At 47.6% G+C, this 23,957-nt stretch overlaps 3 protein-coding genes across 3 annotated transcripts; 2 read left to right on the top strand and 1 right to left on the bottom strand.

The window, feature by feature from the left end:
- The first annotated feature begins 194 nt into the window (after window positions 1-194).
- LOC127199101 (uncharacterized) lies at window positions 195-21,992 on the top strand. The gene is made up of 2 exons (XM_051156952.1): window positions 195-690; window positions 21,385-21,992. The coding sequence occupies exons 1-2, from the start codon at window positions 286-288 to the stop codon at window positions 21,931-21,933; spliced, it is 954 nt and encodes a 317-aa protein (XP_051012909.1). The 5' UTR covers window positions 195-285; the 3' UTR covers window positions 21,934-21,992.
- On the bottom strand, window positions 15,573-15,987 carry LOC127199580 (histone H4). Its single transcript, XM_051157731.1, has one exon. The coding sequence runs from the start codon at window positions 15,946-15,948 to the stop codon at window positions 15,637-15,639; it is 312 nt and encodes a 103-aa protein (XP_051013688.1). The 5' UTR covers window positions 15,949-15,987; the 3' UTR covers window positions 15,573-15,636.
- A 529-nt stretch (window positions 21,993-22,521) lies between the features above and the next one.
- LOC127198985 (histone H2B type 2-F) lies at window positions 22,522-22,976 on the top strand. Its single transcript, XM_051156893.1, has one exon. The coding sequence runs from the start codon at window positions 22,537-22,539 to the stop codon at window positions 22,915-22,917; it is 381 nt and encodes a 126-aa protein (XP_051012850.1). The 5' UTR covers window positions 22,522-22,536; the 3' UTR covers window positions 22,918-22,976.
- The last annotated feature ends 981 nt before the right edge of the window (window positions 22,977-23,957 follow it).

Genomic DNA, 23,957 nt, shown 5'->3' on the forward strand with positions numbered 1-23,957 from the left:
GCAAGCTGGGACCTCTAGCCTACCGGTAGCTACGAGAGGCGGCCGCGGCCGCGGCCCCGGCCCCGGCCCCACCCGCGCGGAACGTAGGCAAAGTCAGCAGGCCCGAGGGCGGGACCAGGGGGCGGTGCCGGGGCCGGTGACCGCACGACCAATGGCCCGGCAGCGCGGGCCTTTCAAGCGGCTGTCTCCGCCCCGCCGTGGGGGAGACTGCGCCTATAAAGGCGGCGGGCTCGGTCCCGGGTCAGGTCTCCTGCGCTCCTGACCTGTGAGTCTCCTGTCTCCGCCATGGCTCGCACGAAGCAGACGGCGCGCAAGTCCACCGGCGGCAAGGCCCCGCGCAAGCAGCTGGCCACCAAGGCTGCCCGCAAGAGCGCGCCGGCCACGGGCGGCGTGAAGAAGCCGCACCGCTACCGGCCGGGCACCGTGGCCCTGCGCGAGATCCGGCGCTACCAGAAGTCCACCGAGCTGCTGATCCGCAAGCTGCCCTTCCAGCGCCTGGTGCGCGAGATCGCGCAGGACTTCAAGACGGACCTGCGCTTCCAGAGCTCGGCCGTCATGGCGCTGCAGGAGGCGAGCGAGGCCTACCTGGTGGGGCTGTTCGAGGACACCAACCTCTGCGCCATCCACGCCAAGCGCGTCACCATCATGCCCAAGGACATCCAGCTCGCCCGCCGCATCCGCGGGGAGCGCGCCTGAGCTCGACCTCGGTTCCTTCCATCCATCCATCCATCCATCAAAGGCTCTTTTCAGAGCCGCCACATGCGCCCTGAAGGAGCTTGCCACACTATATGTTTACGGACGAGATGAGAGCCCTTTTGCTATGACTAACAGTGTAGACACTACTTGGTTTCACCAGGTGATAAAACCTAGGTTTTCCGAGGTATGGCTACCTAAGTGTTTTTGCCCAGGTAGTTCTTAAGGTACTTTGCTGAGATCTTCCGATTTACAGATACTGGCCTTTTGTGTTTGCTTCCTCTTACAAGGTTAGTTGCTGAATCATACGGCCCTACAGCTAAGGAAATAGCTGCTGCCAAGTTTCAAAGTTGCGGGCTGGGAATCAAGGCCAGCGGTCTCCGGCTAACATGCATTGCTTACTGGTAAAAGCTTGTGCTCTCTGCACAATTAGGCTTTAGCAATCAGTGCAGGGCTTTAGTTTTGTGCTTGGCACGTAAGTGTCTACCATTATATAACAGTATTTTAAGTTTTAGTATTTAATGTCTTACCTAAGTCATCTACTGTAGGGGAATATTAATTCAGAATATGGCATTCTGGCAAGAGATCACATCCAAGAATCTAAGTCTGTGTGATGTAAATAGAATGCAAACAAGCCTTAATTCAGAGACAGGCGAACAGACCTGGGCTCAAGGCAAGCTTGGTATGGAACAAATATTAGGTAAAGAAAAGCTTAGGTGCAGGTGGTGGTACTTGCCTTGAATCCCAAATGAATGTAAAGTAAGTTTGTAAATGGAAGCACCTATGTTTGAAAGTGATGTCTAATTGAGTGGCAGGAAAGGTGACAAATCAGAAGATTTGACAGACTGGGATATGCCCAACTCACAAGAACAGAAAGGAAGGGAAGCTACTTAAAGAGGCGATGCCTAGAGAGAGTGGGGAGGGGGCCGAGGGAGACAGGGGAGCAGGGGGGGAGGGGGGGAGGGAGAAGCACAGTTTACCAGTACCGTAGTACAAATGGTTTACAAAGAGAGAACTCAGGTGAAGACGCAATGAGCCAGGAAATGAGAAAAGCCAGGTTAGAGCAGATTGCTGAGTTATTTTGAAGCCAAGCAGAGCAATTCCAGGCCAAGAGAGAAGCCAGATTGAGTAAGTCAGCTGGGGGAAGAGTTTGAGACAGAACAGCTGAGTTGAACCAGCCAGGCTCGAGCTCAGAAAGAAGAAGTAAGGGTGATCATATTTAGCAGTAAGTCTCAGAGGCTGAAAGCATTCTATGCCTAGGTTAGATTGTTCGGAGGCTAGAAGCTTCCAGGACTAGGCCTAGGTTTGCAGAAGGATGCAGTGAGCCTCCCAGACACAACTGAGCCAGGAGAATGGGAGCCACGTTTTACAGTTGCTATCGGGCGAGATATTGGGTACAGGTGTGTGTGTGCGCGCGCGCACGCGTGCATGTGCCGCGCATGCAGGGAGGGAAACCGTGCAATAAAAGGACGGCCATCACAACGGTAACTTTCTTTTGGCTCCATTCCCCTACTTACCCTGGTCTCACCTTGAGAGCCAAACACACCAGTGTTTCTCACAGCTTCCCGAACTTTCCCCACTTTAGTGATAAACTGCCTTTCTCCTTTCATCTATTACAAGTTCCTTGTCCTTTGCCCAAAACTCAGAAGTCACAAAATACTACAGATGTTCTCGGTCATGTCACTATTTATCTGTGCGGGACCCTTGCCTTGACTGATACCTCAACAGCCCTGGTCCAAGATTACATATTCAGGAAGGTTTCTGCCACTGAGAAACAGTCTGTGAGGAGCATCTTTTAAATTTTTGTTTTAGGGCTGGAGAGATGGCTCAGAGGTTAAGAGCACTGGCTCCTCTTCCAAGGGCCGTGAGTTCAGTCCCCACAACCACATGGTGGCTCACAACCTTTTGTAATGTGGTGTCATCTTCTGCTGTGCAGGTGTACATACAAACAGAACACTGTATACATAATAAATATTTTTTTTAAAAAAACTTCATTTTAGATGCATGAGTGTTTCGCATGTATGCATGTACATACGTGTACCATTCTCCTTCCTGGCACCTGAGGAGGCCAAAAGAAATTGATGGATCTCCTGGAGCTGAAGTTATAGGTGCTGGGAAGTGGACTTGAGTCTCTTCTGCAAGAGCAGCCAATGCCCTTAAGAGCTGAGCCATCTTTTCAGCCACAGCCACAGTAAATTTTGTTTTGTTCTAGACTCGCTTTGTAGACCAGGCTGGCCTTGAACTCAAAGAGATCCACCTGCCTCCGCCTCTGCCTCCCCGAGTGCTGGGATGACAGGCGTGCGCTACTATGCCCGGCCAATAATTATTTTTTAATCTCAGTAAAAATTTAATACCTATCTAGTTCCTGGGGTTTCTATTGCTTCCTAGGCTTAGGCACTCTTCCAGCTGAACAAATCCATCCTGCCATCCTATAGCGCCTGCAATTAAAAAAGTGTCTTCATCCGTCACTCTGTCCAAAATACCCTCTCTTTTGCAAATTCAGAGACCTGCTCATGCTTTAGGGCTTACTCCTACAAGTCTCCTTCTAACCCCTCCCTTACTCTCTGCCCTCAGCTTGGGGCCAGCAATATTCCTCACAGCATTAACAGCCAGGCAGCGGCGTCTGGGCCATCCCAGCTGGCCGGAACTGTTTACTGATGGGCCTGGCTTGCTTGATCTATCTTAGCTGAATACGATGCTGTCGGTTTCAAGGAGCCAGATCTCTTGGAGGCCTAGCGGTTACAGAGCAAGAACAGCTCTGGGCTGGGATTCTGGAAAGGACTTTTGAGGTTCTTGAGGCAGCTCCCAACCCAAAGGAGCACAAAACTGCTTGTAAGCAAATGGCCGAGAAGACTAGGATGCCATTTGTGGGCCTCACTTTTAGCTTTGGCTTAAATAATAACAGAACCCAGCAAACTGTACCCTCCCCTCCCCCATAGCACACCTCCCATACCATGAGCACCCTCTGAGGGCTGATGGCCAAGGGAAAGACCCCTCTTTTTATATCTCTAAGGATCCAGCCCTGTTAAGAGGATTGCCTTGGGATGTGGATGGAGCTCAGGATGGGACCTCCCCAAATACAGGTAAATAAAATACATCTAAAGAGGGAGGGATGGTGGTCAGGAGAGAGAAAGGGACTGCAGAACAAACTTTAAGAACCTTGTTACTGCTGGGCGTGGTGGTGCACGCCTTTAATCCCAGCACTCGGGAGGCAGAGGCAGGTGGATTGCTGTGAGTTTGAGGCCAGCCTGGTCTACAAAGTGAGTCCAGGACAGCGAAGGCTACACAGAGAGACCCTGTCTCAAAAACAGAAGGCCCACTGGGAGGTAGGAGCTGTGTAGTCGTTAGGTCCAGGTTAAAAGAAGGATTGTTGTTAGGTAAACAGGCCTAAAAGCAGGTTTCCCTTTGCCAGGAAGCTGCTGCCTTAATCCACCCCAAAGGTCAAAAACCTCAGGCAAAGGCAACTAGTTGCATTAGATCCAAACAGTTGCTACAGCTCCGAGACCCACCCTGCTGACAATGGTAAAATCTGCTTGTTTTTTTTGTTTTGTTTTGTTTTGTTTCACCATTTTGCTCTTCTCCCTGCCCCACCCTAAGAGAGAATCTTGCAGTTTGGTCCCCAAGGAACCTTTCTGCCCACGGAATGATCCAATATGGTAGTTTCACTGCTTGGTCCATTTCAGTAATAGCCAACAATGGTGCCATTAACATTAATTACATCAGCATTGCATTACTTTTGTTGTTGCTGTTGCTGTTGCTGTGAGAAATAGCCAACAGTAGCAATTCAAGTGAAGATAGAGTTATTTTGGTTTAAGAAAGGATAGAAAAGCCAAGGGGGTGGGGCGGGGAGGGTGTGATACACACCCTTAACCCTGGCACTCAGGCTGAGGCAGGAGGATCTCTGACTGTGAGGCTGGCCTGACTTACATAGTGAGTTCAAAGACACCGAGGGCAACACAGACTCTGTCTCAAAAAAACAAAACAAAGCCCAGAAGGGATATGGTGAAGGAAGGGTGGTGAGAGTCAGGTCAGTTGTCCACACTGCAACAGTAGTCAAGGCACAGCTAGTTGTAGGTTCTCGCCTAACGCCTTGTCATTCAGCCCGGAACCCCAGGCCTTTGCACGGAACTGCCTACATCAGAAATGGGGTCTTTCCTCCCCAGTTAACGCTTGTCTGCAAACACCCTCAGAGACGCCTTAGAGCTGTGTCTCCTGTGTTATACCAAACACAGTCGACTGGAGAAGGAACACTGTCAGACCTGAGAAAAACCATCTTCATGGCTGTCTGATTAAGCAAGGTTTATTCACAAGGGACTGGCCAGACGGCAGCCTCACCCTAAGTCAGGGTTTCAGAGAGTATCCCCTCACTGGCTTTTGGGGTGCTGAGATACATTAGACCTTAGTATGCTACTCAACCAATAGGTGCTTGCCAGGCTGGAACTCCCCTGCTTTGGGGTGCTGGGAGGAATAGGAACCTATATATTTACCCTTGGTTCAGAGATCAGGGCTCTTTCTGTATACCACTGTGTTGGTGACCGGCAGAGCCTGGTTCCAGCCGAAAAAGTAAAGGTCCTGTGTGTATTGCATCGCTATCAAGTCCTGGTGGTCTTTTTGTGTGGGGGTCTCGAGATCTGGGCACAGCAGTGCCTCCTATGAAGAAGGGTTAGGATTGATAGAAAATGGCTGTTGCGGTAATGGGCTGTTGGCCGCTGGACGGAAAAGTCAGGGCTCAAGGCTGCCTGTGGGGTAGGTGAGTATGATAGAAAACAGCTGGCTATAAAAACAAGTGCGAGGATACATCATGTGGAAGGGGAGCCATCAGGGCATCTGGGAAGACGTATTTTCATAGGCAAAAGGGCAGTCATAGCACAGGTTCAGGACTTTATTAAGGTATCCATCATGGGGTTACAAGTTCAGCTTGGGTTCAAAAACATGGTTTGTGGGATACATTAGGCTTAGGAAACAGTAACTTATTCTTTTAAGGTATGGAGACTTAATAACAGTGTACGACAATGTGGCTCCTGTTTTGGTCTCACATAGCTACCCTAAGTAGCATTACACATCTTAATTACAACTGTCATGGAAAAATAAACTGCAGCCAAAACAATTGGTGGATAATTTGGACCATACGGCCAGTTTCTAGACACGAGCTCCAACCCTGCGCACACCTGTGTCCCCAAGCAGGCCCAGCTAGCCTGTCACTCCTGCGCACACCTGTGTCCCCGAGCAGGCCCAGCTAGCCTGTCACTCCTGCGCACACCTGTGTCCCCGAGCAGGCCCAGCTAGCCTGTCGTCACTCAGGCCCTCATTTGCTCTGCACCTGGTCTGAGAGGGAGGGCTGTTTGATCTCTGTTGAACATGTTCAGAAACGATGCCTGTGCAGCCAATGAGGCCTGGGTCTTGTGCTTTGCTTTTCTTTTGTATTGATTCAGAGAGCGAGACAGGAAATAGTGCATGACCTCCAGAATTTCTTAGTGCAACTTGGAACCAACTACAACAAAACATCCATTTTACCACCTAATACATATATTCATATAGATCTAAAATGGAAACAAAGTGCTATTTTTAATCCCAGTCTATTTCATGAAATAAATACTTTAAAATGATACTTCCTCCCATTTCCTTAGGATGTTACCATGTGCTAATAGGTTACAACCGTGCAAGAGTTGTAATGATTACAATTTACATTACTTAAGGCAGTTTCATATGTAATAAATTGGGCTGCCAAGATGGCATAGTGGCTAAGGCCACTTCCCTCCAAGCCTAGTGACCTGAGCTCTATCCCTCAGACCCATGTGGTAGAAACAGAAAACCAACTCTAGCAAGCTGCCCCCTCACCTCAGCCCTGCACTGTGCTACTATGTGTATAATATGGACAGCACAGAAAATAAAAATGTGTTTTTAAAGTTACTGGTGGTATGAATATTAACAGAAAGTTACAAGAACACTGTATAATCACCAGTCATTATAAAACCGAGTTGGCAGTGGTGGCACACACCTTTAATCCCAGCACTCCAGAGGCAGAGGCAGGTGGATTGCTGTGAGTTTGAGGCCAGCCTGGTCTACAAAGTGAGTCTAGGACAGCCAGGGCTACACAGAGAAACCCTGTCTCGAAAAAACCAAAAAGAAGAAGAAGAAAAGAAAGAAAGAACAAAACCCCCTGTTTTCTTTCTTCAGGAGGAGTCTGCCCCGGCCCGCGGGGTCTTCAACAGAACCTGGGAGGAGCATGCAGGACTGAAAAAGAGACAGGACAGGAAGACACGGAGAAATGAGGGCAAGTCTGGATTCTGATCAAACCCTCGTTTATTGAGAATATTCACAGGGTTTTTATAGGGTCTCAGAGAGGCAAGAGCAGGGCTGCTATGGAAAGCTAATGGCAGCTATTCTGCTCTCTAGCCTGGTAGTAAAAACTTCAAGCTAAGGGAGTAAACTTTGAGAGAATGTAGCTGATAAGCAAGCGGGTTCCTAGGAGCTAATGAGGATGTTCTGTTATATATCTCAGTAGTAAAAACTTCAAGCATAGGGAGATAGGTTCTGAGGAATGCAGCTGCAGAGATAAGGCAAACAAGTGGCTCCTTGGGACTGGGACTGGGTGGTGTGGCCTCAGGCTGACCCTCAGCTTGCTACATGCCAAGCAGAGGTGTAGAAAATGGAGCCTGCAGGCAAGGTGGAATTGCCTATGTTTTAGGCCAAGAGCCACTAAGAGTAGCCCCCTTCAGGAGTCCTGGCATGTCTTCACACCTGGAGGTGGGCACATGAGTTTGGAGGGACAGAAATGACACCTTTGGGCTTTATGAGGGGAAGGCATTCACCGTTTAAAAGCGCACTGTGGAAGGGCAGACTGAATGACCTGAGTTCAGAAGAGAAGAGCAGTTCTGGAGTTCTTTCCATAGCAGAACTGGGCTGGAGCCAGTGAATGCGGGCAGAGGCGTCAGAAAAAGGAGAAATTGCAGGTGGTGACTAGGGTACAGAATGTGGCAAAGGCAGTGGTAAGAAATGAACTGACAGTGGTGTAGGCTTTAAGGCCAGATTACCTAGGACCCTGAATGCCAGCTGGGACTGGTTTTCCCCTGTCAATAGGATGAGAGAAATGCTATGAACGGAAAGTTGATTACAAAAAGGAAGTGCAAAATACAAGCATATGTAGACATGCTCACAGAATTAACAGGCATGGGGCTAGAGGTGGCTCCTCTGTTAAACATGCTCCCTGCTCCTGAAGACGACAAGAGTTGGGCTCCCAGCACCCACTCTGAGAGGCTCACGACCACCTATGACTCCAGTTTCAGGGGACCTGACACCTCCTCTGGTGCCCACAGGTACCTCCTACACCACCATCCTCACACACATAAATAATAAAATGAATCTTGAAAAATCAAAACAAGGTCTACAAAGTGAGTCCAGGATGGCCAAGGCTACACAGAGAAACCCTGTCGTGGAAAAAAAAACAAAAACAAAACAAAACTAGCAGTCAGACAAAGAGGAAACAGTAGCAGCTACCACTTTAAGACTGCCAAGCTGAATCATGTCTAGGGATGCCAGGAGGGAGGGGTGGCTGCTCAATGCTTATCCTTATAGCATTAGAGCTAAGGCAGCCATCATGCAAGTCAGCCACCACTCCTTAAGACAAGTTTACATAGAGGAAGGAAACAGAAAGTCTGTTTCTGGATATTTACTCAAAAGAAATGCTCGTGCAAGCTTATTAGAAGATAGGAGACCTGGAGACAACTTGGGCACTCCTCACCAGGAGAAAGGACATATTTTCACTCTGCCTTCCATTTGGGCTGCAACGGTAAAGTATTTTGGACTAGGCAATATGTAAGCAGAAATGCATTGTTGGCAGTTCCAGGGACTCAGAAGACCAGGGACAAACAGGTTTGTGTCTGGTGAGGGCATTTGTCACCCATGTTCCTTTAAAGTGGCCTCCACATGGTGGGAGGGGTGAACAGTTCACCCACTAATCTCATTGCTGAGGGCTCTGCTCCCGTGGTTTAATTGCGTCCTGTATTGGCTAGCTTTTATGTCAACTGGACACAAGGAAGAATCATCTGGGCAGAAGGAATCTTAACGGAGAAAACGCCGCCATGAGGCTCACCTGGAGGTTAGAGGAATTTTAATTCAGAACACAGCTGCAGAAGATCACATCCAAAGCATTTGTAGGGTCTGTATGTTCTAGCGGGAGTGCAGGCACGCCTTTAATCCCAGGAGACAGGAGAAAGCACATCTCTGAGTTCAAGGCCAGCCTGGAATACAGGAAGGTAAAGTTCAGGTCCAGGCGTGGTGGCACACGCCTTTAACCCCAGCACTCAGGAGACAGAGGCGTGCAGATCTCTGAGTTCAGGCAGTTCAGGTTGAGCCAGGGAGTTGAGAGATGGTGCAGTGGAACTGAGTTCCTGGAATTTGGTTTGTCGGATTCAGAGGCCGTTTTACAGACAGAGGTTGAACACAGAACAAGCTAGGCCCAGGTGAGGACAGGAGGAGCCAGAGAGTGAGAAGGAGCCAGGAGATTAGAGCAGAGTGCTAGTGTTAGTTTGAGGTCAAGCAGAGCGACTCAGTGAGAAACTGAGAGAAGCCAGCTTAGAGAAGAGTTTGAGCCAGAACAGCTGAGTTGAACCAGCCAGCCAGAGCTCAGAAAGAGCTAGAAAGGGTGAGCTTATTCAGCAGTATGTCTTGGAGGTTAAAAACATTCTAGGCCTAGATTAGATTGTACAGAGGCTGGAAGCTTCCAGGCCTAGGCCTAGGTTAACACACAGAAGCTGGAAGCCTCCAAGATTACAATTAAATCAGGAGAATAAATGTTCTACAGGTTAGCAAGCCTGTAGGGTGTTTTTTAAATTGATGACTTATTTGGAGGGCCCAACCAGTTGTAGATTATGCCATCCCAGGGCGGTGGTCCTGGGATATACCAGCATGTAGCTGAGTAGGCCTTGGAGGACAAGGCAGTAGGCAGCGCCGCTCCAAGGCCTCTGCCTGTGCGGCTGCCTGCAGAGACCTGCCCTCCCTGAGCTCCTCGTCTGACTTTCCTGGATGCTGGACTACAAGGTGTAAGAGGAAATAAACTTTCCTTCCCAACTTGCTTTTAGTCTTGGTGTTTCATCACAGCACAGAAAGCCTAAGATGCTTTGTATCTTCATTACTATCACATTGGCTAGTAAGTTTTAATATGCAAATTTCCCCAAGTGTGCTGTGTGGGATGTAGGCAGAGGATACTATGTTCAGAAACAAGACACTTAAACCGAAGCAGGCCAAGTGTGGTGGTACACATTTGTAATCCCAGTGCTCTAGAAGCCTCCCCAAAACAAACAAACAAACAAACAAATTCAAGACCACGCAGAAATACCTTATCTAGCCGGGCGTGGTAGCACACGCCTTTAATCCCAGCACTTGGGAGGCAGAGGCAGGTGGATCACTGTGAGTTCAAGGCTAACCTGGTCTACAAAGCAAGTCCAGGACAGCCAAGGCTACACAGAGAGACCCTGTCTCGAAAAACCAACCAAACAAACAAACAAACAAAAAAGAAATACCTTATCTAAATTTTTTAAAATAATGGAATAGCACTGAGGAATAGATAAAAAAAAACTATGGTTCATTTACACAATGGAATACTATTCAGCTATCAAAAACAAAGAAATCTTGAAATTTGCAGGCAAATGGATGGAACTAGAGACAATCATGCTGAGTGAGGTAACCCAGACCCAGATAGACACACATGGCATATTCTCACTCATAAGCGCATGTTAGCCACTAAATTCAGCTTAACCACACTACAATACAGAGACTGATGTGCCAACCTCCTGCTCAGATGTAGCAGACAGGCAGCACAGTCTCCTTGTGTGTCCCACAATATGGGGAATAGGAACTACTTCTGACATGGACTTGTGCCTCCCTAATGTCGATCACTTCCTCCTTGGCAGGGTGGCCTTGCCAGGCCACAGAGGAAGAGGTTACAGGTAGGACAGAGGACACTGGATAGGCGAGGTCAGATGTTAGGGGAGGGAGGGAAAGGGGATGAGGGAGAGGGTGGGGTAGGGAGGGGATGGGGACGGGCCTGCAATCCAGATGTAAAGAATTCAAACTGCAGAACAAGCAGGTAACTTGTATTGCTGACCCCACTACATGGGAATAGCTCTGAGACTGACTGAGACATGAATGTCCACTTCATGTTGGTCACAGATTCTCTATGACTTATCATTAGAGGCCAATCTTAGTATGGCATGAAGGAAGATCTGCAGATGCCTTACTGCTGCTCACACGATGAGCAGAGAACCAGCTTAACTGCTCTGTGCACCCCGCACACCTCAGACACTTATGGTATTAGAACTGTATAACGCTTGTGAGAAATTATGTTTTCAGAACAAAAGAATCGGACACTGACGCTGGATCAGACCTGACAGGATTCATTCCTCTTAGCATTCTGGACACTGACATACTGCATCCTTCATGTTTCAGCCAAAGGTGCCTCACTTGCTGTTAGCCATCAGAACAGGACAGCTTCCAGGACAGCACTGTAAAAAGCTTCTGATCCCAATTGGTCCAGCATTTCAGACTGTCTGACACAAGACTCCTATTAAGCCTGGAATTTCTCAACAATTAGAAATTGGACCACAAATGCTATCCCTGGCTTGCTTAACTATTTTCCCCAATTTGGGGTGGTGGTGGGGGCCTCAAAGATATTATTTGCCCCAAATCAGCCTGAAGAAACCTTAAGAGAACGACATCCCATTTCCTCTAAGGGGGGTTGGGTAGGTTTCTGTTTGCTCTCTCAATCTACAGATGCCTATTTTCATTGGAAGTTGGTTAGAAGTTATTATTGGTCTTATACAGAGAGAAAACTAGGTTGGACTCAGGGATGTCTCTCTCTTCCTTTAGCTTTCTTTCATAGGTAAGGAGATAGGAGTTGAAAAGAAAGAAAGAGGATATTGATATATAGAGGGAGGGTAGAACAAAAGGTAGATTGTTGAATCTACTCCTCCACTCAAGGCCTTACTTGTTACTCACAAATAAGATTATTTTTAATTCATTGGTATAAAGTTTTGTATATTGATGCAACATAAGTGTGATTCTGATTGGTACAGAATTCAAATCTAAGATTACTCTTCACACACACACACTATATAGATATATATAACTCATCCAACTCAATTATAACATAAGATTTGCTTCCAATACCTTGAAAGTGGCACTGCAGCCTATTTAGGATAATTAGGTAATACAGCTAAGTATTAGTTGAGCCAATCATGGTCATGTCAAATACTAGTCTAATTTTATCACATGAATATATATCCTAGGTCTAACAGATAAATATGATTCTAATAGTTAAATAAGGCTTCAAAAGCCTCAGAGACCTACAGAATATGGCATTTAAAAAGGTTTTTATTATTCTAAAGATTCTTTGACAACAAGACAAGTTATTTCCTGGCAATACCCAGCCTGCCTCAGAGTAGATGATGAGCATCAGAGAATCTCCTTTTGGAGTTGGCTTCAATGTGGCAAACCAGCCACGGGGCAAAATGTCCTCCTTTCTGCCAGAGACAGAATTCTGCCTAAAAATGAGCAAGCTTAGATGCAGACAGAGTCGATGGCCAAACTCCGCCAAGAAAAGATAAGCAAGTCCTCAATTGTTCCTGCCTTGAAAATATGTCTGTCAGCTACAGTGGGCCAGAAGGCTGAAGGTGATGCTCCAACGTTACAGAGAGTGCTGGGTGACTGTTCAGGCAGCAAACTGTCTCTGTCATTTCTTTATTTAGGAAGCTGCTAACCTGCACTTCCGGTTCACTCAGGTATTTAAGTTTTATTCCTTCTCAAGTCTCTGATGGGGTTGAAGACCAGATAGTTTAGTCTTACAATTAAGCTTAGGTGGTTAGGGGTTAACATGTTTTTAGATCAAGATAGATGAGATATGATAGAAATTGATTTTCATTCAGAACTTTAGACCCAACAAGATAGGAAAGATGTTTACTTCAAGTTTGCCAAATACAAATAGCCAAATCATTATGAATGTAACATTTATATAATTCCTGATTGTCTCATGGTTCTCCCTGCTGTATGTAGTTTATTTTATTCATGGGTAATAATATAAATGTATATGTTTAAAAAAAGAAACAATGAAGAATAAATAAAAGATAAACAAAAAATGATGGAATAAAATTAACATTAAAAAACAATCCTATTTTACTTATATATTTCATAATATACAGAGACAAGAAGGTATTTTCAAGAAAGAATTGCTTTGTACGAAGAGGGGAACTTAGGAAATAAGTGTAAAGAGAAAAAAATGGGAGGCAGTTGTTTAAACAAATGGGGAATCAAGCTGTCTGTCTATGAAGATTAAAAAGTAGAAGAGGATGTGAAAGGAGCCAGAAGGGACTTCTGAGGCAGGAGGCCAAGTCTCAGGCTTCAGGGAACAGCAGGTGAGGGGCTGAGGACCAGGAAAGCAGCCACAGGCTTGTAGAAGGTTGCCTGAGGCTGCATGAGGGAAAGAGAGAAAGAGGTTGCGTTTGTTAGCGTTTCTATTGCTGTGATGAAACACCACGGCCAAAAGCATGTTGGGGAGGAGAGGGTTTGTTTTACTTATTACTTCCATATAACCGTTAATCAGGACAGAAACTCAAACAGGGCAGGTACCTGGAGGCAGGAGCTGATGCAGAGGCCATGGAGGGGTGCTGCTTACTGGCTTACTTCCCATGGCTCGCTCAGCCTGCTTTCTTATAGAACCCAGGACACCAGCCCAGGGATAGCACCACACAGCTGGGACCTCCCACATCCATCATTAATTGAGAAAGTGCCCTACAGGCTTGCCTACGGCCCCATCTTATGGAAGCGGGGATTTTTTTTCCCCCTCAATTGACGTTCCTTCCTCTCAGATGACTATAGCTTGCTCGTGTTAAGCTAAAATAAAACAAGCCAGCACAGTGCTATTGAGGTAAAACAAAAACAAACAAACTGAACAAACAAAAAACTCCAATCAAACTGGCTCTGAGCCTGTGGCCTTTAGTGGTTTCAGGGCCTGAAAGAGGAGCTGCAGATGAGGACACCGCTGGGACAGAGCTGCTAAGGACACAAGTGACATGACGGCTGCAGGACAGGCCTTGGGGACATTTACTCCACCTAAGTATCTGGTGACCGGAAACTAGAGAAGACATCTACCCTGAAGCCAAAGGGGACAGGAAATGGACAGTAAGCATCGCCTTTGGTTTCTTCAGGCCTCAGTCTTGGTTTTGCGCAGCGATGCCTGACTGAATGTTTTGTAATTTCATCTTCACGGGCTCAGCGTAGCTAAGGTGGCTCAGCCGGGCTGCAGTGTAGTATTAGTGAGACTGACAAGATGTGAGCAGAGGTCACTGTCAAGGCCACATGAAGGAATCTATAACAAGGCATGGGGGGGGGTGACGTGTGTGGCGGCATGCTGCCTTTAATCTCAGCACCCCAGAGTCAGTGGCAGGTGGAGCTTTATGAGTTCAAGGCTAGCCTGCTCTACATAGAATTCTAGGGCAGGGTCATATAGTGTGACCCTCTCTCAAAAAAACAGAACAAAACATCCAATAATGCTGTAAAGGCCAGATCTTGGAAGTTTTTAGGGAAATGAAAAATCATGCCAATTGATTACGAAATTCAATAGTGTACTATTGAAAGAACAAAGCAGTAATATCTAACAAAACAAACTTTACCCATTTCATTTCTACATCCTTTGTTTGCCTCAAATGCTTGATAAATAAATAAGCTGTATCTTTCCACCTATTTTTTTCTTTACTTAACATTAAGACTACAGACCTACTTTCTTTTCCATCCAATAAAGCAAACTATAACATAGCAAGCAATACCCAAGGGTGGTGCCAGCTTCTGAATCCTAACTGTTACCAGTGATGATTTCTGGTTGCTGCACTGGATCATAGTTGTGTAAAATATCACCATTGGGCTATGTTACACAAGGTCTCAGCCACACTTACAATTGCATAGTCACCTAAAATGTATTTCCTTTAAATGTGACAATTACAGGTGGATTAATACAAATACGTTGCTTCAATGATCCTCACAGTATACCTGAGATGGTATACACTAAAACTCAGCTTTTTTAATTGAAAGTTTAACTTTCATATGGAGTACACAGGATCCCAAAGGGTTAATGTGCAATGGGCAAAAATAAAAATAAACCCCACAACCCATGTGTTCACCCCAAATCAAGGTGATAGACTAGAGTGAGTGACGTAAGAGTGGTCTCCTGTATTCTTGGTGGTACTGAGAATTTACTTTTGCCTGAATTAAAATTAAGATGCATCTTCTGTGACGGGTGGTGAGCATGTTCCTGCAAGTCTCTTCCTAAGCAGGCCCCAACACGCCACATCCCTGAATGTCTTCTTAGGATTTGCCTCAACTTCTTGTTCAGCTTTCTTTGTGACAAGTTTTGTGGTTCAGGCTTGCTCCAAAATCCTGCATAAGTGACCCTTGAACCCTCCCTCCCTAATCCTGCTTCCTCCCTAGCTTCTGGAGCTACACCCATCCCCACACCTGGCTTGCTTCTGTTACCCGGACATTAAAATGGCGTTGCAACTCTATGCTTGCAGAGGTGCAGTCCCAGTCGATTTCTTACCTCCTTGACTAAACTGAGGGGCCTCCCTGTAGCCAGTTCTGGCCACACATCGAGCCAATCTCTTACCTGACAAGCGGCTCACACCGTTATCTAGAAACAAATACCCACCCATAGATACCCGCTTTGGGAAATGAAGCTTAGTAAGTGGCCTAAAGACGCCGCCTAACCGCGCTACTCCGCGCGCAAACTCGGCGACTCCATTTTGAGGATACGCCTTCCTCGTGCCGAGTCGAGATGGCCGATTACACTAAAATCAGGAGCAGAAAGTCAAGAGTGCCCAGCTCTCCCGATGAGCTTGTGGTTGGCCCTAAAAAGGGCCGTTAGGGATGGGGGTGAGATGGAGCCGCAGCGGGGCCAGTCTAGCCTCCGAAGCCATACAGGGTGCGGCCCTGGCGCTTGAGCGCGTACACCACATCCATGGCGGTGACCGTCTTGCGCTTGGCGTGCTCGGTGTAGGTGACGGCGTCGCGGATCACGTTCTCCAGGAACACCTTCAGCACGCCGCGGGTCTCCTCGTAGATAAGGCCGGAGATGCGCTTCACACCGCCACGCCTAGCCAGGCGGCGGATGGCGGGCTTGGTGATGCCCTGGATGTTATCCCGCAAGACCTTGCGGTGGCGCTTGGCACCTCCCTTGCCTAAGCCCTTTCCGCCCTTCCCTCTTCCAGACATGGCTAACACCGTCTGAAATACCAGCCTGTGACACGTTGGAGGTGGCTTGCCACTGATATACGAGAAGATCGGACCAGATTGAAAACCGAAAGCGCGCGGGCGGGAACCTTTTTAAATTCTACCGGCTCTGGAGATTGCGTCATCTTTCTGGTTTCTTTTTTTCTTCTCTCTTCTCTGCCCTCTACCGGTCCCTTACAGTCTCCCGCCTTTAGTTTTTATTTTTAATTTTCTTAAGTTGTGACGCCATGGTTCCTCGGAGAGTTCAGATCCCCCAAATGAAACTTAAAAGATACCGCAGTCTTTATGGCTCTGTTGTTTATGGAAGGCTTTGAGGCTAAAAGGACAGAAGACTGGAGAAAGTGAAAGGGAATTTAGAGATGAAAAGGGGGAAATGCGCTGCACGGAAGGACCACCGAGCTAGTTTGGGCAAAAGCGCCGCAAAAGAAGTTCTAGGAACAAGGGTGACATATTCGAAAGCTGCGGGCGCAGGAATGTGTGTGGAAAGGGAAGTTCGCAAGCGCTTCTGAGCATAGTCGCTGTTGAGTTAACATAGATACAGTTGTCAGCTCAAGCAGAAACTAGATCCTAGGAAAATTCGTCTGAGGATGCCGCCGCCGCCGAGTTTTCTTACGGAGGTCAGTGGGCCCCCACGCACCACTACCCAGAGGCCCACTGACTAGTAGAGGGCCTGGGAGAGCAGTTCCACTCCGTTCGACAAGTCCTTTGAGGCCTGCTCTTTGTTTTCAGCTAGGGAGAGGTTCCCAAAGTGGCCCCATGCAGCAGGCTAAAATGCGCTTTTTCCAAGTGTGTGTTTGCATCATACACTGACGCCCTGGGACACCGCTAGCGTGTGCATGGTTCCCAGGGCCCATCATGGACGAATACAGTGACGTCCTGGGACACCGCTAGCGTGTGCATGGTTCCCAGGGCCCATCATGGACGAATACAGTGACGTCCTGGGACACCGCTAGCGTGTGCATGGTTCCCAGGGCCCATCATGGACGAATACAGTGACGTCCTGGGACACCGCTAGCGTGTGCATGGTTCCCAGGGCCCATCATGGACGAATACAGTGACGTCCTGGGACACCGCTAGCGTGTGCATGGTTCCCAGGGCCCATCATGGACGAATACAGTGACGTCCTGGGACACCGCTAGCGTGTGCATGGTTCCCAGGGCCCATCATGGACGAATCTTGAAAAAACAACAACATTCTTTCTATTTCAGAAAACATCATGGAAGGCTGTTTGAGTTTTGTTTTATATGCCTTGTTTTGAGTGTTCCTTTGTTCTAACATTTATATGTGCTATGAATCCTTGGTGGTGGTGGTGTGTGTGTGTGTGGGGGGGTGTATCCAGATTTTCTAGCTCCAGACATGTAAACACATGTAGGAGGTTTTGAGTAACATTAAGCTCAGACAAAAAAAAAAAAAAAAAAAAAAAAAAAAAAAAAAAAAAAAAAAAGAAAGAAAGAAAGAAAGAAAGAAGGAAAAGAAAAAAGAAAAAAATCCCCCAAAACTCAAATGTTTTAAACCTAAGGCCTGGGAAATGTGGACGTTAGGGGGTGAGGAACTCACACACTCCCACTCTCCCCTACCCAGCCTGCAAACCTGGACAGTTGTTCAAGTCTTTTGATGGACAGATCCCATTGTGGGTCGCTGCATGGACACTATCTACATGCCCAAACCTGCACCCTAGAGTTCAGGGCTCCCACAGCTTCAGAGCAGAGACACTACGTGCTGTGTTCTGATTTCTGTAGCAGCCCCTGGAGGCTTCACGTCTCTGTTTTGCTGACTCCTCCACACCCTAGACTATGTCCCTCATGGGATGTGATGAAGCTCAGTAATTGCTTTATGGGGGGACAGTTCCTGCGCTTGACTCTTTAACTGCAAAATAAAAGAACTACATGCAGCAGGGCGTGGTGGCGCATGCCTTTAATCCCAGCACTTGGGAGGCAGAGGCAGGCGGATCTCTGAGTTCGAGGCCAGCCTGGTCTACAAAGTGAGTCTAGGACAGCCAAGGCTACACAGAGAAACCTGTCTCCAAAAACAAAAACAAAAAGCCATACATGCCAATAGGGCCCTAGGCAGAATCAGACTCTGTGTAGACCATCCTCTCAGGTGAAGGGGACCAAGACTATGTGCCCACTGTGGACATGCTAATCATTTTGAGCTGAAGGCTTGAAATCCTGAAACTCTTCTCTGTCTAAGAGCAGAACCTGCAAAAGAAGTCAGCAAGCATTTTGTTGTTTGCTGAAGCCCCTGCTCCAGGGAAGGCAACCCTAACATTCTCTTTGGAGGTGAGTGAGGCCTGAGACCATTCCTAAGCAGACGTTGTCTTGGAAGTATTCCTGTCCCATCTGCTCTCCTAAGGACTATTTATTTTCCCAGAAAGCCAATGACTTTTCCGTAAGTGTCCCTTCTTAATTTCCTTTTCACACCGCCTACTCTAGGTACACGGACCCCCAACTTCTAGCCACCCACCTTGAAATACTCATCTGTGGAGAATTCCCATATCTATGCTCATTACACATATTTAGAAGAAAACAAACTGTTTCGGCCAATCTTTTCTTGGAGGATTCAGTTCCAACTAAGAAATCATGGAAGTTAGAGAGAGAGAGAGAGAGAGAGAGAGAGAGAGAGAGAGAAGAATTATGTTGCAATTTTTAAAAAGCCCTTAAAATATGTAACTGTTAGCATTTCTGCAGGTCTGGTGAGAATTAAACACTTTATATAGCTCTGAAACAGTGTAATGTACTTCTAGATTCTAGAATATACTTCTAGATTCTAGAATATTCCAGCAAATGTTATATATATAACAAATATTATATATATAATATATATGATATATTATATAATATATATTTCCACCCAGTGGCGGGATACTGGAACACTGGCCCATCTCAAAATGGAGTAAGGAAAAAGACCCAAATTCCTGTGACTTCTTAGTTTGCTCCTGGATTGCAGACTGGTCAAAATAAAAGCAAATCAGGTATACAGCCGGAAGAACCCACAGACCCAAAACTTCACCTGGTCCCAGTTGGTGCTACAATATACCTCTGGGGATACTTGAGCCCAAACACAAAACCTTGTCCATACTTTTGTATTAAGAACAAATACAAGCACATATTAAATACGGAATGCCCAGTAGTTCATTTTTCAAAAATTCTGTTTGCTTATTTTCTGTATGGAAAAATTTAACCTTCTCGTACCCATCCCCCAATCAATAAAATTCCAGTTCTCAGTCTCTAAACTGCAGGCACTTGTAATTTGTTTTGTTTTGAGACAGGATCTCACTATGTAGCCCTGGCTATCCTAGAACTTACTATGTATGTAGACCAGGCTAGCCTGTGACTCACCTGGATCTACCTGCCTCTGTGCCATTTCACCCTGCTCGCCCCCTGCCCTTTTTTAAAAAATGAAAAACGTCAGGGCTTTTCTGAGAAATAGTTCCTTTGTCCCATAACTGCAAAGAAACCGGATTTCTTCCGTGTCCTAGTCCTCCTTCTGGTGAAAGTGTGCCTCCAGAACTCCCCGTGAATAGCACCCTAGCGTCCCAGGAGAAGTGGGAGCACAACAGAGCTAACGCGGCTCTGAGCTGTTACTCATGGCAATGTGTAGCTCGAGGAAGAAAAGCTAAGCTTATCTGGGGCAGCAGGATTGCCTCCTTTGCAGCCTTGAAAATACTTCTTGGGTCCTGACTCCTTGCCTTAGAATTCACATTTACAGTGGCATCCTTGGAAAGTTAGTCAAGAGGAAGACTCGGGATTTTCTTATTGTCTGTTAACTTAAATAAACCCTGCAACTCTCGGATTCCATATGTGAATACAGCAGCTTCCTCTCACTCTTAGAGGGTGCAGTCCGAGATCCCCAGGCAGCGCCAACGCACGCAGACAATGCTGTGCATCGCCTTACACACACAGCACTCGGTTTCCCTTCGGTGTATGGCATATGCGCTCAAGGTTCTGCCAGGAGACCTGATAACAGAAGCTGCATCAAAATGATTAATTCATGTGTAGCAGGGCTCTGCTGCACAGGGGATGATTTCTGTCCTGGGTAAGAAGGCATGAGATTTCATCACTGTGCTACGGATAGGCATGCACAGTAAAACTCCTGACTTTTCGATTTTGAAATTTTTTATTATCTAATATTACCTACACACTGTTGAAGGCAGAAATCAAAACCACAGATAAGAGAGATTAGCATATGGAGATTAAGAATCTCTTTCCCATTCACACAGACACACCCAGACACTAGGCTCTCGTGTGTACATGATAAAGAAAATCTTACGGGCTGGGTGTGGTGGTGCACACCTTTAATCCCAGCACTCGGGAGGCAGAGGCAGGCCGAATGCTGTGAGTTCAAGGCCAGCCTGGTCTACAGAGCTAATTCCAGGGCAGCCAAGGCTACACAGAGAAACCAAGTCTTGGAAAATAAACAAACAAAAGTTTTGTATTTGTTAGCATAACTGCTTATAACCATTATAACATTCACTTTCTAAAACATGTCAAATAGCTAAAAGGTTAAAAACTAAACGACACACACAAAAAACTTCACTGTTCTTGGGAAGAACTTAGAAAATGTTAGACATTTAATAAAGCATCTTATCTTTGTGGAAGAAAATATTCTAGCACCTCAGTCGTTAAAAAATAACAAATTCATGGGGTGGGTGGTGGTGTGGCCCACGTACCCAGCATGTGGGAGGCAAAGACAGGTGGATCTCTGAGTTCCAGGCCAGCCAAGGCTACAGAGAAACCCTGTCTTGAAAAACCAAATAAATAAATGAAAAACAGACCAAAAAATAAAATAAAATAAAATAAAAAATAAACGACTCATTTGCCTTGAAAGTTATTTTTAATTTGTCATCTAGGTGACAGGTTTGATTATTTAATAACTGTTCTCCACTGGAAGGTGGTATTAGTAACTGTTAGTCTCATCCTTCTCTGACATGTAAGCATTTTGTCTGCAGGATTTAACCGGCCTTTAGTACCGCTGCTCGGTGGATGGGATTGCACTCTAGAGGGAAGGGAAAAATGTTGGTCAGTGTGCGGCAGATGAACATTGGCGTTGGTCGGGGTCAGAAGCGGCTAAAATGTAAATTTGATTTTGGTCCCTTCCACTATATATTGCTTTGTCGTTCTTCCAGCCATGGTACAAAGCGTTCAGGCTGCTGAGCACAGAGGCTGAGTTACATAATTGCTAACTGTGGGAGAAGAGTTACAGTAACTGATTTGCTAGAAACTGTTACCGCAGTACGTGAAAGGAGCAAGCTTGTTTCCGGGGGAAGGGGGGGGGGAGGACAGCGTGTGAAATACTTTATACTCCGCTCTCAGAAACGCGACATCAACAGAAAAGCGCCGTCTCTTCAAAACCCTCCGTGGTTCATAAATCCGGAGAAAAGAGGGAAAGGACTCGGGAAAGAGCGGGTGGTAACCGTCTTGGAACTCGGCAAATAGGATCGAGATCTACCCAATCAGACTCCGAGCCCAGAAACTCTTGTTTTTCTGGCCCAATCAAGGCGAGGATAAGTCTATAAGTATTGGCCACCGGGCGCCTGCGAGCCCAAGTCGCGGAGACATGGCTCGCACGAAGCAGACGGCGCGCAAGTCCACCGGCGGCAAGGCCCCGCGCAAGCAGCTGGCCACCAAGGCTGCCCGCAAGAGCGCGCCGGCCACGGGCGGCGTGAAGAAGCCGCACCGCTACCGGCCGGGCACCGTGGCCCTGCGCGAGATCCGGCGCTACCAGAAGTCCACCGAGCTGCTGATCCGCAAGCTGCCCTTCCAGCGCCTGGTGCGCGAGATCGCGCAGGACTTCAAGACGGACCTGCGCTTCCAGAGCTCGGCCGTCATGGCGCTGCAGGAGGCGAGCGAGGCCTACCTGGTGGGGCTGTTCGAGGACACCAACCTCTGCGCCATCCACGCCAAGCGCGTCACCATCATGCCCAAGGACATCCAGCTCGCCCGCCGCATCCGCGGGGAGCGCGCTTAGGTTGCGGTCTTTGGGATGTCGACAGAAAAAAGGCTCTTTTCAGAGCCACCCATGTCGTCATAAGAGCAGCTGTGTCAACTTCGCACTTTTATAAAGGGTTCAAGCACATAGCCCTGAAATTATGCAATAAAACGTTCCCTGCAGGATACAAATCATGTGCCCAAATACGTCTGCCCTGACAGTTGCTAGTAGCCACAACTAGAAGGAAGGACATGTTGCTAGGTAGAAACCAGCCTAGGTTAGCGAAGAAGACGAAAAGTTAGCAGCTTGTCAACCTGGTGCTTAAGAATCCTTGCATTTAGTGAGGAAGATGAAAAACAGGTGAAGGGGAAACTGCAGCTTATTTAGTAACATGAAATGGAAGGCTGTGATTGCCTGGGAGGATTTTCCTCTAATCACCACCGAGCCGCGCAACCAGAATCAATTTGCGTCGGCTCCGCCTCCTCGACGCGAACGCTGGTGTAAATTAACCAATCAAAGCGCAGCGCGGAGCGAGCCTTTATTTGCATACAAGCTCTATAAGTACGGCCGAACCGGCAGTACTGCAGCAGTCCGTGGTTGCTTCGTCCATCTTGGGCTGCTTCTCTGTCAACGCTGAGGAAAATGCCGGACCCAGCCAAGTCAGCTCCCGCTCCTAAGAAGGGCTCCAAGAAAGCTGTCACCAAAGTGCAGAAGAAAGACGGCAAGAAGCGCAAGCGCAGCCGCAAGGAGAGCTACTCCGTCTACGTGTACAAGGTGCTGAAGCAGGTGCATCCCGACACCGGGATCTCGTCCAAGGCCATGGGCATCATGAATTCCTTCGTGAACGACATCTTCGAGCGCATCGCAGGCGAGGCTTCCCGCCTGGCGCACTACAACAAGCGCTCGACCATCACTTCACGGGAGATCCAGACGGCCGTGCGCCTGCTGCTGCCCGGCGAGCTGGCTAAGCACGCCGTGTCGGAGGGCACCAAGGCCGTCACCAAGTACACCAGCTCCAAGTGAGGCGCAGCTGAGACCTGATTGACCGACTTTACCCCAAAGGCTCTTTTCAGAGCCACTTCCCTTCTGTAAGAAGGGGCTGTAACGAACTAAGCACCCATGACCCCCTGTTTAGGTAAGGTGAACCCGTGAACCTTCCCTTCTGGGCTTTAGCGCGAATACGCGAGCGTTTTAAACAGTGGGGTCGGAAGGGCGTGGCAGGAGGCAGTCGCTTCGCGCATCCGACAGCGTGGGATAAGTGTTAACCAAGAAGCTCCCCCCCACACTTAAATGTGAAGTTAACTTCATCAGCTCATGTGGTTCCCTTGTGTCCTGGGGCATCCTGAAAGAATTATCTGCCTAGCGCTTGATGGGGCAGCCACTGGCCTCAGGCAGATGTCTCAGTGACGTCGAGCACCACTCAAGACCTGAATTTACCAACAAACTGGGTCCCATCAGGTTTGTTGCGGTCTGCTCGGCAAAAACTGGGTAGTATCCCTTAGGTTAGTTAATGGAAAACCGGACGTGTTGGGAGTTTCACCCATTCCCTGTGGTTGGAGGACGGAGGTGGAACTCTTCGTGAGTGAAGATGGCTTGGCTGGGCAAGGCCTGCGGCCTGCACTATTTAGCTGCCCGGCTGCACCCGTGCTTTTAAGGCCCGCGTCAGAGGTCTAGTTGCAGTTTTCACAGCTGGGAGTGAGAGTCCTAACGCTCCCCAAGAACTCAATGCTTCCTGACAGGTTTTCCCTGATTCTCTTCCTGTCAAAAAAATAATAACGGAGCTCTTTCTAGCTTGACTAGGATTAGGTAGTGAGGTAACATACTTAAAGCTGGACCCGGGTAGTTATCAGTGGGGCCTGGGCTAGGAGGGAGTGCCCGCGCCACCGCGCCTCCAGCACCTTTCCCAACAAACTGCGCTTGCAGACTTTAGTTCCCTAAGCATCTTGCAGTTATCTCCTTTCTGCATAAGACAGTATGTTTCTGTGAGGCATCTTGACCTCCTGTAGGGTGTGGATCTGTAGAAACTTCAAGTATCTTTTCTGTGACCCAATGGAGGGGAAGGT

Source organism: Acomys russatus, chromosome 15, assembly GCF_903995435.1.
Source record: "Acomys russatus chromosome 15, mAcoRus1.1, whole genome shotgun sequence".
Classification (NCBI taxonomy): domain Eukaryota; kingdom Metazoa; phylum Chordata; class Mammalia; order Rodentia; family Muridae; genus Acomys; species Acomys russatus.